The sequence below is a fragment of the Mercenaria mercenaria genome, chromosome 11 (genome assembly GCF_021730395.1).
Source record: "Mercenaria mercenaria strain notata chromosome 11, MADL_Memer_1, whole genome shotgun sequence".
Lineage (NCBI taxonomy): Eukaryota > Metazoa > Mollusca > Bivalvia > Venerida > Veneridae > Mercenaria > Mercenaria mercenaria.
The window spans coordinates 3,772,066-3,792,066 of NC_069371.1; the positions used below are offsets into that span (position 1 = coordinate 3,772,066).

The window sequence follows — 20,001 nt, forward strand, 5'->3', positions numbered from 1 at the left end:
GCCAGCAATGGCTAGAAAAAAAATGTACTGAATGTCGACCTTTCTTAGAATAAACAAAAGGGCCATTAAGGCCCTGTATCGCTCACCTGACCTATTGACCTAAAGATCATCAAGATTAACATTCTGACCAAGTTTCATCAAGATATGTTCATAAATGTGGCCTCTACAGTGTTAACTAGCTTTTCTTTTGATTTGACCCCGTGACCTAGTTTTTGACCCAACATGACCCAGATTCGAACTTGACCTAAAGATCATCAAGTTTAACATTCTAAGTTTCATGAAGATACAGTCATAAATGTGGCCTCTAGAGTGTTAACAAGCTTTTCCTTCGATTTGCCCCCATGACCTAATTCTTGACCCAACATGACCCAGATTCGAACTTGACCTAAAGATCATCAAGTTTAATATTCTGACTAAGTTTCATGAAGATATAGTCATAAATGTGGCCTCTTTAGTGTTAACAAGCTTTTCCTTTGATTTAACCTAGTGACCTAGTTTTTGACCGAAGCTGACCCAGGTTTAAACTTGACCTAAAGAGCATCAAGATAAACATTCTGACCAAGTTTCATTAAGATATGGTCATAAATGTGGCCTCTACAGTTTTAACTAGCTTTTCCTTTGATTTGACCAGGTGACCTAGTTTTTAATCCTACATGACCCAGATTCAAACTGGACCTTAAGATCATCAATATTAACATTCTGATCAAGTTTCATGAAGATATAGTCATAAATGCAGCCTCTACAGTGTTAACAAGCTTTTCCTTTGATTTGACCTGGTGACCTATTTTTTGACCCCAGATGACCCAATATCAAACTCGTCCAAGACTTTTTTAAGGATAACATTCTGACTAAGTTTCATTAAGATTGGGCCAAAATTGTGACCTCTAGAGTGTTAACAAGCTTTTCCTTTGATTTGACCTGGTGACCTAGTTTTTGACCCCAGATGACCCAATATCGAACTCATCCAAGATTTTATGGAGGGTAACATTCTGACCAAGTTTCATTAAGATTGGGCCAAAAATGTGACCTCTAGAGTGTTAACAAGCTTTTCCTTTGATTTGACCTGGTGACCTAGTTTTTGATCCCAGATGACCCAATATCGAACTCGTCCAAGACTTTATGGAGGGTAACATTCTGACCAAGTTTCATTAAGATTGGGTCAAAATTGTGACCTCTAGAGTGTTAATAAGCTTTTCCTTTGATTTGACCTGGTGACCTAGTTTTTGAACCCAGATGACCCAATATCGAACTCCTCCAAGATTTTATGGAGGGTAACATTCTGACCAAGTTTCATTAAGATTGGGCCTAAAATGTGACCTCTAGAGTGTTAACAGTCAAATTGTTGACGATGGACGACGACGGACGCCGGACACAGGGTGATCACTAAAGCTCACCTTTGAGCACTTCGTGCTCAGGTGAGCTAAAAACTTATCTTCTAAAATGTGAAACGAAGCAAATGAAAATAAATGAACATATAATGATTAAATGATGAAAAAATGACAACATCTACATGTACGTAAACAGTGAAACTTATGTTTCCCCATTTAACACAGTAACAGCAACGTTAACAACAGTAATACAAATGTTCTACTAAATGCATTTGCCAAAACTTGCACAATCTTTTCTTAAATTGGGAGTCCAAATACCAAGTATAATGAAGTAACTACAGAATTTGTGAATTCTAAAACTCATTTCATGAAATTTTCTTTAACAGAAGGCATATATACCTGGGAATATGGTGTGATTTGAAGTCCAAATCTACTGTTTACTGCATGAAATTAACTTGCAATTTGTAACACATAACAGTTTTTTTCTTTACTTTTTGACAAATGCATTTTTGTTGAAAATAAAAATCTGACCCACGCATGCAAACTTGTTACTATGGATACAACATCAGCCCACAAACTACGAACAAGGTTTAGGGATCAAGCCTAATACATACACAAGCCGTATTTTTCATGCACGAGAGCTCGGGGACTATTAATGTTGCTGTTGGAACGACTGAGCAGTGAGTCTGCAGAACCGGCTCTAACCAGTCGACCATAACTTCCTGACTGCTGAATTGATCTCTGCAGGCCTGACGATTCAAATGGGGAATTACAAATAAATGAACAATGAAGGAAATATGTTTGATTGTGAATGATGCCGATGATGATCTTTATAATGATGATATTGATAACAATGATGATAATGACACTGATGATGTTGATGATAAATATACAAGTGAATATTCATCAACCCAACATATCGGACTGTCAACACAAACAAAGTTCAATCTTTGAAAACAAAATTTCATCATCTTTTTCTACAATTAAAGACATTAAAAAAAAAGACAAAGTGTTATAAGTTGAAAACTACTTGTACAATTTTGCAATTTATACAATGTAAATAGCATAATTTTTGATTAACATAAAAATGATAAAGGTTTGTATGAAATGTTATAACTCGCAGTTAGATACAAGTCTAATTATTTACCAAAATCAGTGCCAATTCATTTTTATGAAAATTTTCTAATATAGAGACATTGTGTTATTTTATCTTTGTTATCTTTGATTATGCTTTTTTTAAAATTTCATTTTTAAAATTTCTTATTTACTGGAAAGAGTGCTTTCATAACTTACACAGAAGTTCTAATAAACAGCATGCTTAATAAAAATGTATTCAACAGTTTGCACTAAAAAACTATTTAATTTCAATTTGGTTTCTGCACAAATGAAGATAAATGTGTTTACATTTTAACTACGGATGTATGAATCAAAAGTATCCTGGATAGTATTTTAACAATCTAAATTTGTACAGAAAGATTTGAATTACAAACTATATGAAATGAACCTCTGAACATATATAGCGTGACAATGATAGTGCATTTAGATTCATTCAAAAGATGGCTCATGCTCAAAATCATAATTATGCAAATATACCTTTGTACCATATTTATTCCAGAAAAAGCCCTCTTCAACGTATCTCATAATCTTCCTTATTTCAAGCAAACAAACAGACATTTTAACCTTTAGCCTGCTGGCAGGAAGTAATTCTGCCTTTGACCTGGTCTGCACTGTTCGCTATTAAGTCAGTAAATTTTCAGTAAACATCCCTTCAAATGATAAATGGTACTGCCCAAACTGAATGGTGGCCAAGTCCATTTTAGAAATTTTGCAGGCTAAAGGTTAATAATCAAAACTCTTACTATCCTTAACTTTTCGAAAACTTCTAAATAAATGTTTCACCTCTTATGACTGATGAAACCCTCAGTCCAGCCTGCTTAATATAAACACTTAGACAGAATCTCTTTGGGAGATTTTGGTAAGCTTTCACCAAGAATAAAACAAGAGCTGTCGAAGGACAGCAACGCTCGACTATTCAACAGCCTTGTCAACTGAATGAATACAAAAGTCAAAAAAGGGACATAATTTTTGTAAAAATGGGAAATAGGGTTATGGAACTTGCACAGTGTTTATCAGCTCATGACAGTGGACAAGTGTGTGAAGTTTAAATCCTTTCCCATTAGTGGATACTGAGATACCAGCTTACATACAAAAACTAAACCAAAAACTGCTAGGTCGAAAAAGGGGCATAATTTTGTAAATATGCAAAGTAGAGTTATGAGACCTGCACAGTGCATGTCAGATCATGACAGTGAACTTAGTGTGTGAAGTTTCAATTCATTCCCATTAGTGGATACTGAGATACCAGCTTACATACAAAAACTTAACCAATTAGAGTTGTCACAGGAGTGATGAATTATACCCCCACAATATGGCCTTGTCACAGAACTAAGCCAATGTCAAAGCTGAACTTGCTTGACCTTTGACCTACTGACCTCAAAATCAATAGAGGTAATCTGCTGGTCAGGATCAACCTCCCTATGAAGTTTCATGACCCTTGGCCCAAGCGTTCTCAAGTTATTGTCCGGAAAAGGTTTAAATGACCTTTGACCTTTGGAACCCAAAATAATTACGGGTCATCTGCTGGTCATGACCAACCTCCCTATTAAATTTCTTGATCCTAGTCCCAAGCGTTGTGAAGTTATTGTCTGAAAACCGTTTCAGTGTTCCAGGTCACTGTGACCTTGACCTGTGACCTGCTGGCCTCAAAATCAGTAGGGGTCATCTGCTGGTCATAACCAACCTCACTATCAATTTTCATGATCCTAGGCCCAAACGTTCTCAAGTTATCACCTGGAAACCGTTTAACTGTTTCGTGTTATTGTGACCTTGACCTTTGACCTACTAACCTCAAGTTGAACATGTTCTATTTAATCATGTTACAGCAGTGTACAAAAATTTAAGATCCTAGACCCAAGCGTTCTCAAGTTATCATCTGGAAACCTTTTAACTGTTCCGAGTCACTGTGACCTTGACCTTTGACCTATAGACCTCAAATTCGAACTTGACCTGTATTTCATGATGTTACATCTGTGTACCAAAAATTATGATCCTAGGCCCAAGTGTTCTCAAGTTATCATCCAGAAACCATTTAACTGTTCCGAGTCACTGTGACCTTGACCTTTGACCTACAGATCCCAAAGTCGAATCTGACCTGTATTTCATGATGTTACACCTGTATACCAAAATACAGTGAAACACCACTCGCTCGAGCATCGATGACTCGAGCACCCGGGCTCGCTCGAGCAATTCATGTGGTCCCGGCCAATTTCCTTCTATTTTCTATGTGAAATTACCATGGCTGGGTCGAGCATCGATAACTCGATCGCTCGAGCATGACACCTGATCCCTGTGTATTAATTTACTCTTTGTTGCTTATGGCAAACTCGAGCAGAGGTGTCAAAATTTTTCACACTGTTGGCGATCAAAATGTATCAGTTAATTTAAAATTTTCGCACGTTGTGAGAATTGCATCGTCTATTCCCCGACTATCTTAAATGTTTGTTTGTCGGTATATTTGATCTGATAATGAGATTAATTATTGATGAAAGGTGGAAGAAAAATTTTATTGATCAAAATTGTTATTAATTAATATTTTTTTATTACTTTTTTCTGCGGGATCGAGAAGATAATTATGAGATTTTAATATTTTTATCAACAGCTGTTTGCATGCAAATAAAGGAAATAAGATAGCCTTTTCATAAAATTGAGACGATAATTATGAAATCTTAATTTGGAGAAGAAAATTGCGAATTCAATTACAGTATTTCAATAAAAAAAATGAAATGTCTTAGCTGTTTCTTCACATGTGCCATTTACGATCTATCATAAATAACGTTTGTAATACGTTTTTTGAAAATGTCACGAGTGTGTTATTATTACGCATCACCGTTTCCTCTGCAAATGGTCTCGATGACAACTGGTAAACAAACTTCAATTTTCTTAGTATGTTGGTCAATGTTTGGGTCGCTCGAAACCATGGATAACTCGAGCATTTTGCTCATCCCCTTGCGACCTCGAGCGAGCGGTGTTTCACTGTATATGATCCTAGGCCCAAGCGTTCTCAAGTTATCATCCGGAAACTGTTTAACTGTTCAGGGTCACTGTGACCTTGACCTTTGACCTATTGACCCCAAATTCGAACTTGACCTGTATTTTCTGATGTTACAGATAAATTATTCAAATTGGTCAAGCCTTTCATGAGTTATCATCCGGAAACCACAAAAACCAACGGACCGACCGCCAAGTTCACTCCTATATACACCCCCCAAACTTCGCTTTGTGGGGGTATAATTAACTGCTAAGTGAAAACAAGAGGACCATGATGGTCCTGAATCGCTCACCTATCTCCACATGACCCAGTGTTCAACTGAGTATGACATCGTTATTTCTATTATTTGACATAGTGACCTAGTTTCTGAGCACATGTGACCTAGATATCATCAAGATAAAAAATTCTGACCAATTTTCATGAAGATCCATTGAAAAATATGGCCTCTAGAGAGGTCACAAGGTTTTTCTATTATTTGACCTAATGACCTAGTTTTTGAAGGCACGTGACCCACTTTTAAACTTGACCTAGATATCATCAAGGTGCACATTCTGACCAATTTTCATGAAGATCTCGTGAAAAATATGGCCTCTAGAGAGGTCACAAGGTTTTTCTATTTTTCAACCTACTGACCTAGTTTTTGACCGCACATGAACCAGTTAAGAACCTGACCTAGATATCATCAAGCTGAACATTCTCACCAATTTTCATGATGATCCATTGAGAAATATGGCCTCTAGAGAGGTCACAAGGTTTTTTCTATTTTTAGACCTACTGACCTAGTTTTTGACCCCACGTGACCCAGTTTCGAATCTGATTTAGATATCATCAAGATGAACATTCTGACCAACATTCATGAAGATCTCATGAAAAATATGGCCTCTAGAGAGGTCACAAGGTTTTTCTATTTTTAGATCTACTGACCTAGTTTTTAACCCCACGTGACCCAGTTTCGAACTTGACCTAGATATCTTCAAGGTAAACATTCTGACCAATTTTCATGAAGATCCATTGAAAAATATCGCCTCTAGAGAGGTCACAAGGTTTTCCTATTTTTAGACCTACTGACCTAGTTTTTGACTGCACATGACCCAGTTTCGAACTTGACCTAGATATCATCAAGATGAACATTCTGACCAATTTTCATGAAGATCCATTGAGAAATATGGCCACTAGAGAGGTCACAAAGTTTTTCTATTTTTAGATCTACTGACCTAGTTTTTGATCCCACATGACCCAGTTTTGAACTTGACCTAGATATCATCAAGGTGAACATTCTGACCAATATTCATGAAGATCTCATGAAAAATATGGCCTCTAGAGAGGTCACAAGGTTTTTCTATTTTTAGATCTACTGACCTAGTTTTTAACCCCACGTGACCTAATTTCGAACTTGATCTAGATATCATCAAGATGAACATTCTGACCAATTTTCATGAAGATGCATTGAGAAATATGGCCTCTAGAGAGGTCACAAGGTTTTTCTATTTTTAGACCTAATGACCTAGTTTTTTGACCCATTACGTGACCCAGTTTCGAACTTGTGAACCTAGATATCATCAAGGTAAACATTCATGACCAATATATCATGAAGATCTTCATGAAAAATATATGGCCTCTAGAGAGGTCACAACGTTTTTTCTATTTTTAGACCTACTGACCTAGTTTTTGATGGTACGTGACCCAGTTTCGAACTTGACCTAGATATCATCAAGATGAACATTCTGACCAACTTTCATAAAGATCCCATGAAAAATGTGACCTCTAGAGTGGTCACAAGCAAAAGTTTACGGACGGACGCACGGACGGACGACGGACGACGGACACCGCGCGATCACAAAAGCTCACCTTGTCACTTTGTGACAGGTGAGCTAAAAAGGGGGCATAATTTTTAAAAAATGCAAAGTAGAGATACCAGCTTACATACAAAAACTTAACCAAATCGGGATGCCGACACCGACACATGGGTGAGTCCAATAGCTCTAGTATTCTTTGAATAGATGAGAGAAAAAAAGTTTAACTTGTGTATAGATATTTTTAAGCATAGCTACATCATCTGATTAAAAACTTCTAATACTGATATTCAGAGATTTTTCAATGATATTTCTATCTCCTTTTTAAAAGTTTCAAAATACATGTCTTCTACCATACTCTGCAAATCTGAAGCCCTTGGGGCTTTCAGAGGAATAAATATGGTACTAAAAATGCAATGTTATGGAAACAGATATATTTTGTATCATTCATTCAGAAAATGATGATGTGATGACACAAATCATAAAGCATTCTCAAAGCATCTGTTATAACACTTATTCATAGAAAAAGAATTGGCTGTTATCAAATACACATTCCCTCATTAGAAAATATCCTTTTAAAACAATAGAGTGTCCATTCAACACACTAAAACACAGATGCAGACACTGCATTTTTACAACTCAAGGTCTGCCTTTAAAATTATGGACAAAAAATGTTACCAGATAGCAAGTATCTATTGACCTAAAGTTGGGCCAACATCAGTAAATATAGTTTGCACAATCAGTAGTAAATTATGCTGCAAAATAAAGCTTATAATACCAAGTTTGTAATGGAGGATTTCAAAAATAGAACATGTTTATGTCTTTTATGTCAAAGAAGATGCAGCTTTTGTGGCCAAAATTTGGAAAATATCTTTGAAACAGACCCATCACTTTTTCTACAGGTGTGTCAGACATTTTTTCACCCTTTAACCTAGATAATGCCCAATGAATAGATACAGCAACATGTAAATTTTCTACTTCCCGTACATCGAAAAACAACAACAACAGCCAATTCCTTTTTCCATTCAACACATATTCTAACTATCATCATAATGATTTTGTTAATAATGCACAGAACTGAATGGAAGACAATGTCATCTACTTTCCAGTGCAAAAACACTCTATCTCTAAAAGATACAAGGTTTTTGCACTAACAAGATGACAGATTTTAAAACTACCTGTATGAAATGATTTTGATCTCTGTACTGATGTACACAACCCATCTGGGAATGCATTGTAAATATAATGTTTAAAGTTGATCAGAATGTAAAAGAAACAAGAAAAAAGTTATATTTTGTACAAGAATGTAATGCATAAGGTTCGATATGGAATGAAAAGGATCAAGGAAAGTTCTCTTAATAGCAAGACAAGTATGGAGTATAAAAGATGATTTTGTTGTTCTTAATGTGATAGGGTGTAGTCAGGTTGTCACTTACTGAGAATTTGTTTGCCTATTTGTTTTAAGCAGACTTTCACATTAGGACATACTGCCACTTTTCAGCTTTAATGCTGGAGTTCAGACATAAGTGGTACCTGGATAGAACCACCAACCTTTTTGCAAGCCAGGTAGATATGTTAATTTTGTAGTAATTTTCTTAGGATCCTTACTGATGTACTGGCACACACTTTCCAACCAATGACAATGCTAATACATTAAGTTAATGTTTTAATCAGAATTTAGTACAATAAATATTTGGGATGTTTGTACATGTTTATTTATCAAAGGATCTATACTGTGAAATCATATAATTCTCTATGGGCACTGATTTCGTGGTTTTGATCAAAACAACAGTTTTGTGGAGATATGAATTCAGGGATTTCATATTTTGAACATAAAATATGTTAGGATTTTACTTATTTGCGAGGATTTTTTGTTGCTGTTACTGCTGGGTTTAACATCACGCTTACACAATCATAGGTCACATGGTAACTTTCCAAATTTTCATGTGCAGGAAGACCCCAGGTGCCTCCCTTGAGTATCATTTCAGGCAGGGGCCAACACCTTGGGTAGAACCATCGACTACCTGGACAGCTTCCTTGTAAGAAAAACTTTACACCCCAAGACAGGTTTTAAATCCACAGTGGAGGAGGGCAAATAATTAGAAGTCAACAACCTCAAACACTCAGCCACCAATTTAATTTTGCGGACTGACCAAACAATGAAGTCCACAAAAACTAGTCCCCTTTGAATATCCATGATTTCACAGTATTCAGTATGCATTCATATACATGGGTTAAATGTGTACTTTGTTCATAATGCTTAGTGCATGTGTACCTAGCAACCTTAGGTGAATAATTATTATTTACATATATATTACAGTTGTCACAGCTTGACATGCAGAAGAAATGTGCAAGTCTCTATTAAAATTTGGCAAATATTTGAGTGTGTTAATAGCTTTCCAATTTTATTATTTCATTATAATTTTGAACTCACCAAGTTTTTTGAAATGAAATGAAAAAATACTGCCACTGTAAAATACCAAATATGGAGACTAACATACATTTTCTGCTGACAAAAGTCATCCTGATGTTCAATATGCAAATATGATGGAGAAGTTTTGATTCACTGCAAGTGAACCCTCTAACAATACCTTTATTAAGTTCCTTCAAGCCTCGGACTTTCTGATAGATTTCACTGCTCCTCGGGTCACCGTGACCTTTACGTTTTTCAGACATACTCTGTCTACCGAAACCGTCTCTACTGAAGCCATCAGGCCCAGGACTTCTGTAAACATGCATGATAACAAAATTATTACAATAAATAAAATTCTTAAATGCAATTACTATATGATTTGGAAGGATTCTAGTATTTATACAGTACTGTTCTCTATGCTAAATTGACATTAGCATAAGGTTTGATAACCATAGAAGAGAACAAGCCTACTTTAGACTGTTCTATATTTAAAATTTGACTGGTTCTAAACTAAAGTTTATGTTTTTTGTTTTTGACTAGCATGTTTGGTCCTATCCAAACCATCTTCCAGGCTTGTTCCTTAGCTGATCTGTCAGGTGCTTGTAATGCCTGGTTTGTATCTTTCTATAAACAAAAATATGACTGGTTCACAACTTACAGCTCACTTTCTTCACTTGTTTGACTAGCATGTCTGGTCCAGTCTGGACCATGAATCCAGGCTGGTTCCTTGCTCATATCTTCTGAGCTGGAACTATTTGATCCTGGTGGTGACCCTCGCTCTATGCCTAGTGTAGAATGAGGTCGTGGTCTCTGCAAATTAAACATAACAATTTTATTCAGACTTTAAACAAAACACTTGTTCTTTATTATATGAACATCTTTCCTGCACAGATAAAACTGTCATATTCAATAGACTGAATTGACTATATACAAATATTCAAATGACTCGATACAAGAGCACCATTAAAACATTTTCAGTTTCTTTTTTGACACTGCAACCATGAAGAAAGGGATAAAAATCTATTATAAAATAAAGTGTACCTGTTTAGAGAGGTCAATGAGATTCCCTTTAGTACGATAAGGCTCTGGAGTTTCGACGTAACTTTCATGAGTGGCTCGAGTGTAAGACTCGTTTCTTAGTCCATTTCCCGCCATAATTCTATCCAGAAATAGATTCGGAGATTTGAAATTACTTGGAATATCACCGTTTTTGAATTTTTCAGGAGTTCTATTAGTATCTCCCGGCATTTGATCACTTGTGTCTAAAGAATCATTGTTATTTAATTCCTTCTCTCCACTAATCCATTCAGCATCCTCCGAACCCTGGGATGCAAATGGGGAGGGGGAAGGAGCGCCGATCCTGCGGGCAACTTTAATATTTATACATCCTGGAACAGGTCCATCCACTTGCATAGCATTGCGTAAGAGGTCCATAGCCTCAGTGTTTGCATGGTTTATAAGGGAGGTGCTGTTCACTTCCAACAGCTGGTCGTTCACTTGTAAACGTCCATCCTGCAACAGATAGACAAGAAATATGGAACATTCACAGAATGAAAAGATTATATAAAACCATTTACAAGCTCAATGTTACAATTAAGTTTACAGAATGTGCAACAGTGCAAAAAAATCTAATCAAACTTTTTAGAATCCAGAGATAACCACATCCAATATTTGAATGAGAAATGTCATGACCTGAAAAATTTCTGTAACAGCACCCTGAAAACAAGAGGGCCATGATGGCCCTATATCGCTCACCTGTTAACATTGCACTTGAGGACAAGAAGGTCCTCAGAAAAAATATCTAAATCCAAAGGAGAAGAACAACAAAGGAAAGAAATTTAACCAAAAAGAAGAAAAAAAATCTTACAAGGTATAGATATGTCAAAAAACACCTAAAAAGTGGAGGTACCATTCATGTTGTACCACAGAAAAGTGGTCTCGGTTTTTCCCTATGGCCAATAATAAAAAAGTTACTAAAAATAAGCTATTTATAGTAATGTAAAAGGGAAGTAATTAAAAAAAAATATTGTAAGTGAACAAAAGAAGGATCTGCCAAATAAATATGTTGGCATAAATGAAATTTCAGATCAGTATCTTCATTAGTTATGGAGATATACCCATTTTAATTTGAAATAAAGGGAGGTAGTTTGACATAAAATCAGTCCATAGTTATCTACCCTGATTGTCTCAGTCCAACTAATAACAATAATGAAATTTCAAATAAGTCCTATAGGACTTACTGATATAAATCCATTTTGATTACAATCATGGGAGGTAATCAGATATAAAATAACTCTGGAACCTACGACTGGATCTGATTTGTCATGGAATCCAAGATTTATTGTTGTTGAAGATATTTTGGAAGTTTGAATAAAAAAAACCATAAATGAAGCCTCTATATGGCTGCAAAAGCCAAAATAGCCGATTTTGGACCTTTAAGGGGCCATAACTCTTGAACACAAGAAGGAATCTGGCCAGTTCAATAAAGGAAGCAAGATCTTGTGGTGATACAAGTTGTGTGTAAGTTTGGTTAAAATCAAATCATAAATGAAGCTGCTATTGTACAGACAAGGTCAAAATAGCTAATTTTGGCCCATTCAGGGGCCATAACTCTGGACCCCATTAAGGGATCTGGCCGGTTCAAGAAAGGAACCAAGATCTTATGGTGACACAAGTTTTGTGCAAGTTTGATTAAATTCAAATCATAAATGAAGCTGCTATTAAGCAGACAAGGTCAAAATAGCTAATTCTGGCCCTTTCAGGGGCCATAACTCTGGAACCCCTAACGGAATCTCACCAGTTCAACAAAGGAACCAAGATCTTATGGTGATACAAGTTGTGTGCAAGTTTTGTTAAAATAAAATCATAAATGAAGCTGCTTTTGTGCAGACAAGGTCAAAATAGCTAATTCTGGCCCTTTCAGGGGCCATAACTCTGAAACCCATAATGGGATCTGGCTAGTTCAAGAAAGGAACCAAGATCTTATGGTGACACAAGTTTTGTGCAAGTTTGGTTAAAATCAAATCATAAATGAAGCTGCTATTGTGCAGACAAGGTCAAAATAGCTATTTTTGGCCCTTTCAGGGGCCATAACTCTGGAACCCATAATGGGATCTGGCCAGTTCAAGAAAGAAACGTCCATGCTGCAACAGATAGACAAGAAATATGCAACATTCAGAGAATGAAAAGATTATATAAAACCATTTACAAGCTCAATGTTACAATTAAGTTTACAGAATGTGCAACAGTGCAAAAAAATCTCATCAAACTTTTTAGAATCCAGAGATATCCACATCCAATATTTGAATGAGAAATGTCATGACCAGAAAAATTTCTGTAAAAGCACCCTGAAAAAAAATGCTTACCTGAAAGTGGAAAGCATTCTCTACTTTAATCAGAAACCACCAAATAGTTTACCGACTGACGGATGGACAGACTGACAATGAGTAAAGCAATATACCCTGTCTTCTCCAAAGGGGGACATAAAAAGGGGCAACATTTGGACAAAAGAAAAGCCAGCTTTCTTTAACTTGTCATGTAAGGCCACCGCAAAGACACATGTGCGTTTTGAAAACATTTAGCCTGGTAGGTTTTTTGAGAGACTTACTTACATGCAAGACTTTCATGTTGCAGACACTGATGCTGATGTAAAGATGACAACAAATGCTCTCATATTTGAACAAATTTAAAAAGTCAAGCTTAAAAGCAATTTCATTTCATGTATCACTATATACCTCCATAATAATGTTTATTTAAGGCTCCTATTTCCAAAACAAATTTACAAGTGAGGCAATTACGTGAAACATCATCTGATGATGCTACCTTCAGTATACCTAAAACATCATAATTTCATTTGATGTGTCTCACAAACCCAAGCTTATAATCACTTTATTTTGTTGGGTTTAGAGTGACAGTGACAAAATTTTGGTCATATGGCCACTTTTCCCGTTATTGTCCACGGAGGAAGAAACCATATGCCTCACCTGGAATTGTTTCAGGTATGGATGGGTACCTGGATAGAACCAGTGACCTTATGCAAGATGGATGGATTCCTCGCATGAAGAATTCTACACCCAGGTGAGGTTTCAATAACCTTATCCACTCTGCCACTTTGACTCACATCATACATGTACACATTTACCATGCGTACCAGTTGTAACCAGTCTGAAGTTAGATTTGGCATGATAACTATTAAAGTGTTATTATATAAAATAACACAGATTTATCTTTGGAATCTGGAGGCAAGCCACTCATTTTTTCCCACTGGACATGTGGTGATGTTTTTTTTCAGAGAGTGGGGCATTTATACAGGAGTAGCCAGTAATCAGGTCAAGTATTTTCAAAAATTCATTTTATACAATTAGGAAAACTAGAGCTGTCCGTAAGACAGCCAATGCTCGACTATTTGAATTGCTGTCCCAGAAGAAGGATTATTACCTTAAATGTTACAGGCGCTCGTAGAACACAAAATGCCCCCTTTGATGCATTCAGTTTAACTGTTCATGATCACTATGGCCTTGACCTTTGACATATTAACCTCAAAACTAATAGGGGTCATCTGTAGGTCATGATCAACCTCCCTATTAAGTTTCCTGATCCTAGGCTCAAGCGTTCTCATGTTATTATCTGGAAACCATTTAACTGTTCCAGGTCAATGTGACCTTGACCTTTGACCTAAAAATCAATAAAGGTCATCTGCTGGTCATGATCAAACTTCCTGTCAACTTTAATGACCCTAGGCACAAGCGTTCTTGAGTTATCATCTAGAAACGTTTAACTGTTCCAGGTCCATGTGACCTTGACCTTTGACCAATTGACCCCAAAATCAATAGAAGTCATCTGCTGGTCATGATAAACCTCCCTATTAAGTGTCATGATCCTAGGTCCAAGCGTTCTTGAGTAATCATCTGGAAACTGTTTAACTGTTCCGGGTCACTGTGACCTTGACCTTTGACCTACTCACCTCAAAATCAATAGGGATCATCTGCTGGTCATGAACAACCTCCCTATCAACTTTCATGATCCTAGGCCCAAGCATTCTTGAGTCATCATCCTTAAACTGTTTAACTGTTCTTGGTCACTGTGACCTTGACCTTTGACCTACTGATCTCAAAATCAATAGGAGTCATCTACTGGTCATGATCAACCTCCCTATCAACTTTTATGATCCTAGGCCCGAGCGTTCTTGAGTTACCATCCAGAAACAGATTTGTCTACAGACCGACATCTGCAAAACAATATACCCCTCCTTCTTTGAAGTCCAAAAGGGGGCATAATTTGGCCAAAATGCATGTCAGATTTATAGGACTTAATGCTATCACCTAGTTTTATGTAAGTTTAATGCAAAACTTTAACCAAGATTTTCTAAGTCCTAAAGGGGGTATAATTTGGCCAAAATGCATGTCAGACTTACGGGACTTGATGCTATCACCTAGTTTTATAACCCCAAAGACATAATTATGTGAAGTTTCAATTCAATATCTGCATTAGTTTTGGAGAAAGTTACTTGCATGCAAAACTTTAACTAGGGTTTTCTAAGTCCAAAAGGGAACATAATTTGCCCAAAATACAAGTCAAAGTTATGTGACTTGACACGGTGAGGTTGGTAATTGACCTGGAAAAAGAAAAAGTAAGTCTCAAAGCTTGCATACAAAACTTTAACCAAGGTGTGACGCCGACGCAAACACCAGGGTGAGTAGAATATCTAGACTATTCTTTGAATAGTTGAGCTAAAAACTGCAGGCTTTCAAGCACTATTTGGCAAAACATTAGGGCTATTTTTGCAATATATACTGTTGTTTGTTGTTTAAAGGTGCATGATTGGAGGTTATAAATAATTTATGCTCGTTTGAGTGGAACGAATTTCATGAAGCTGTAGCCAAGGAACTCATGGAAATTGACAGAAGCATCCTCTGTAAATGAATCTTAAAGAATATTAACTTCAATAAGTTAAATTGTTCATTATATGCATGACTTTGTGAAATTTTTTTAGTTCAGACAGAAATTACAAACAAGAGGGCCATGATGGCCCTATATCGCTCACCTGTTATCATTGCACTTGAGGACAAGAAGGTCCTCAGAAAAAATATCGAAGTCCAAAGGACAGGAACAACAAAGGGAAGAAATTTAACAAAAGAAAAAAAATTCTTACAAGGTACAGATATGTCAAAATACACCTAAAAATTGGAGGTACCATCCATGTTGTACCACAGAAAAGTGGTCTCGGTTTTTCCCTACGCCCAATAATAAAAAAGTTACTAAAAATAAGCTATTTACAGTAACGTAAAAGGAAGTAATTAAAAAAAAAATTATTGTAAGTGAACAAAAGAAGGATCTGCCAAATAAATCTGTTGACATAAATGAAATTTCAGATCAGTATCTTCATTAGTTACGGAGATATACCAATTTTAATTTGAAATAAAGGGAGGTCATTTGACATAAAATCAGTCCATAGTTATCTACCCTGATTGGCTCAGTCCAACTAATGACAATAATGAAATTTCAAATAAGTCCTATAAGTACTTACTGATATAAATCCATTTTGATTACAATCATGGGAGGTAATCAGATATAAAATAACTCTGGAACCTACGATTGGATCTGATTTGTCATGGAATCCAAGATTTATTGTTGTTGAAGATATTTTGGAAGTTTGTATCAAATAAAACCATAAATGAAGTATCTATATGGCTGCAAAAGCCAAAATAGCCAATTTTGGACCTTTAAGGGGCCATAACTCTGGAACCCATGATGGAATCTGACAAAAAAGGAACCAAGATCTTGTGGTAATACAAGTTGTGTGCAAGTTTGGTTAAAATCAAATCATACATGAAGCTGCAGATAAGGTCAAAATAGCTAATTTTGGCCCATTCAGGGGCCATAACTCTGGAACCCATTAAGGGATCTGGCCGGTTAAAAAAAACCCGAGAACTTATGGTGACACAAGTTTTGTGCAAGTTTGATTAAATTCAAATCATAAATGAAGCTGCTATTGTGCAGACAAGGTCAAAATAGCTAATTCTGGCCCTTTCAGGGGCCGTAACTCTGGAACCCATACAGGAATCTGGCCAGTTCAAGAAAGGAACCAAGACCTTATGGTGATACAAGTTGTGTGCCAGTTTGGTAAAAATCAAGTTATAAATAAAGCTGCTATTGTGCAGACAAGGTCAAAATAGCTAATTTTGGCCCTTTCAGGGGCCATAACTCTGGAACCCATAATGGGATCTGGCTAGTTTAAGAAAGGAACCGAGATCCTATGGTGATACAAGTTGTGTGCAAGTTTGATTAAAATAAAATCATAAATGAAACCACTATCGTGCAGACAAGAAATTGTTGACGCACGGACAGACGGACTGACGACGGACGAAGGGTGATCACAAAAGCTCACCTTGTCACTATGTGACAGGTGAGCTAAAAATTAGGGAAAATTAAAAACAAGAGGGCCATGATGACTCTGGATCACTCACCTGGGTTACATGAGCTACATGTTTCAAATGTCAAACTGATGCTAAAATATTAAGAAAGTAGGTCAGTAGGTCACATTCATGGTCACTGAAAGTCAGTTTTAAGATCGATGTGCAAAACTGTACATGTCACCCAAATTTCAAGGCTGTATCTTAAAAAACAAGAAAGTAGGTCAGTGGGTCACATTCATGGTCACTGAAAGTCAGTCTTAAGACCGGTGTGCAAAAACTGTATATGTCGTCCAAATTTCAAGGTTGTATCTTAAAAAACAAGAAAGTAAGTCAGTAGGTCACAGTCGGATGACCCCTTATCACTTGGGGTCATCAGGTAAATATAATTAAACAGTCTAGGAAATATGATCTGATAATTTTTTGAAGTATTTTTTCCTATATAACTAATAAAACAAGTGACTTCCGGGGCAGGGCCTCTTCACCAAAGGGGCATAATTCAAACAATCTTGTTAGAGATCAACTAGGCTATGATACATACAAAATATCAAAGGCCTAGACCTTGAACTTTCAGACAAGATATTTTTTTAAGTGTTTTCCTATATAAGTCTATATAAAACTTGGAACCCCCAGGGCAGGGCCTCTTTCCACCCGAGGGGCATAATTTGAACATTTTGGTAGTAGACCACAAGGCAATGCAAAATACCAAATATCAAAAGCCTAGGCCTTGGAGTTTCAGGCGAGAAGATTTTTAAAGTTTTTTTTCCCTATGTAAGTCTATGTAAAACTTGGGACCCCCTGGGTGGGGCCCCTTTTCAACTCAGGGGCATAATTTGAATAATCTTGGTAGAGGACCACTTAACAATGCAACATACCAAATATCAAAAGCCTAGGCCTTGCAGTTTCAACAAGAAGAATTTTGAAGCTTTCTTCCTATATAAGTCTATGTAAAACTAGGGACCCCTGGGGCAGGGCCTCTTTTCACCCTAGGGAAATAACTTGAACAATCTTCGTAGAGGACCACAAGGCAATGCTACATACCAAACATCAAAGGCCTAGGTCTTGTGGTTTCAGACAAGAAGATTTTTAAAGTTTTTCCTATACAAGTCTATATAAACCATGTGAGCCCTTGTGCGGGGCCATATTTGACCCTAGGGGAATAATTTGAACAATCTTGGTACAAGACCACTGTGGTTTTGGACAAAAAGATTTTTAAAGCTTTTCCTTTCAGTTGCAATGGCAACCAGAGTTCTGCATGGATTTCAATTCTTTGGGCAATTTTGGAAGGGGCCACCTAAGGATCATTCCTGTGAAGTTTGGTATAAATCTGCCCAGCGGTTTTGAAGAAGATTTTTTTAGAAACTGTTGACACATGACGCACGTAGCACGATGCAGGACAGACATCAAGCGGTCACAAAAGCTCACCTTGAGTCTTTGGCTCAGGTGAGCTAAAAATAAGGGCTTTTTTAAGGAATGTTAGGGATGCCTAAAGTGTTAGGATTTATCAGGAACTTTAGACCGCAAAATATTTTCTGTTTCTTTTTCTCCCTTCCCTGCAAAATCAATATTTTGATTTCTGCAGAAAGCACCTTTACAGTCAAACCTGTCTATAAAAGCCATCCTTCTGAAATGAAAATTTTTGCATTTTTAAAAGATTGTTTCCCGTACTAGACGAAGTTTTTAATGAGTAGGTGATGAGAAAACTGCAATATTTGGAAGCAGGTTATGTAAGTGAGCTCTCCAGTCACATGTGGTCTATAGTAAAGGTTTGACTGTACAGTGCTCCAGCTAGGATTTAAAAAGGGCAGGGTGCTGGCACTGGAAAGGGCACTTCTAGGAGGGTCGGTCTGGGGGCATGCTCCCCCAGGAAAAAATTGTAACTAGTACATGCATTCAGTGCATTTTAACATACTTTAGGCATGGAATTTGGCATAATTTAGGCATGGTATAAGGCATACTTTGTCTTTTGATAGGCTATGTTTGTCATCTCAAGTACACCTATTTATTAACTAAAAATTCTGCTGCTTGTATTTTACTTGTAACATTACTTTGTAATTGCATATTGAATAACAATACCTATGTGTTTAGGACTATTTTACGTGTTACAATTTCAGTACACATCTTCTCCATATACTTGATATTTAAAAATTTCTATGTGCAACATACAGAAGATAAAGTTTAAACTTCCACTTAAATAAATGAAATTAGGCAAAGTATTTAACTTACAACAGTCTAAAAGTAAGTTTAGCACTTCTATAGAACGTATTCCGGGTATCCAAAATTTTATATCCGGGTATGGTTACACTTTTCTAATGTCAAGTTTAAACAATATTTTTGAACAAGAGGGCCATGAAGGCCCTGTATCGCTCACCTGACCTATTGACCTAAAGATCATCAAGATCAACATTCTGACCAAGTTTCATTAAGATATGGTCATAAATGTAGCCTCTAAAGTGTTAACTAGCTTTTCCTTTGATTTGACCCGGTGACCTAGTTTTTGCCCCCACATCACCCAGATTCAAACTTGACCTAAATATCATCAAGATTAACATTCTGATTAAGTTTCATGAAGATACAGTCATAAATCTGGCCTCTAGAGTCTTAACAAGCTTTTCCTTTGATTTGACCTAGTGACCTAGTTTTTTAACACACCTGACCCAGATTTAAACTTGACCTATAGATCATCATGATTAACATTCTGACCAAGTTTCATTAAGATATGGTCATAAATGTGGCCTCTAAAGTGTTAACTAGCTATTCCTTTTATTTGACCCCCGTGACCTAGTTTTTGACCCGACATGACCCAGATTCGAACTTGACCTAAAGACCATCAAGTTTAACATTCTGACTAAGTTTCATGAAGATATAGTCATAAATGTGGCCTCTAAAGTGTTAACAAGCTTTTCATTTGATATGACATAGTGACCTAGTTTTTGACTCCATCTGA

General features: G+C 36.5%; 1 protein-coding gene across 10 annotated transcripts in view; it reads right to left on the reverse strand.

Annotated features, from left to right (window-relative positions):
- Positions 1 to 20,001, reverse strand: part of LOC123531457 (partitioning defective 3 homolog) — a 109,858-nt gene that overhangs the window by 22,259 nt on the left and 67,598 nt on the right. For 8 of the 10 annotated variants that reach the window (XM_045312442.2, XM_045312437.2, XM_045312435.2 and 5 more), the window contains 4 exons: positions 10,684 to 11,154; positions 10,301 to 10,452; positions 9,821 to 9,954; positions 1,943 to 2,077 (listed from right to left, as the gene is read on the reverse strand). In XM_045312442.2, the coding sequence (XP_045168377.2) occupies positions 1,943 to 2,077; positions 9,821 to 9,954; positions 10,301 to 10,452; positions 10,684 to 11,154 (892 nt within the window). Of the gene's footprint in view, positions 1 to 1,942; positions 2,078 to 8,407; positions 8,453 to 9,820; positions 9,955 to 10,300; positions 10,453 to 10,683; positions 11,155 to 20,001 lie in introns of all 10 variants that reach the window. The other 2 variants (XM_045312439.2, XM_045312440.2) reach the window with 2 other exon arrangements.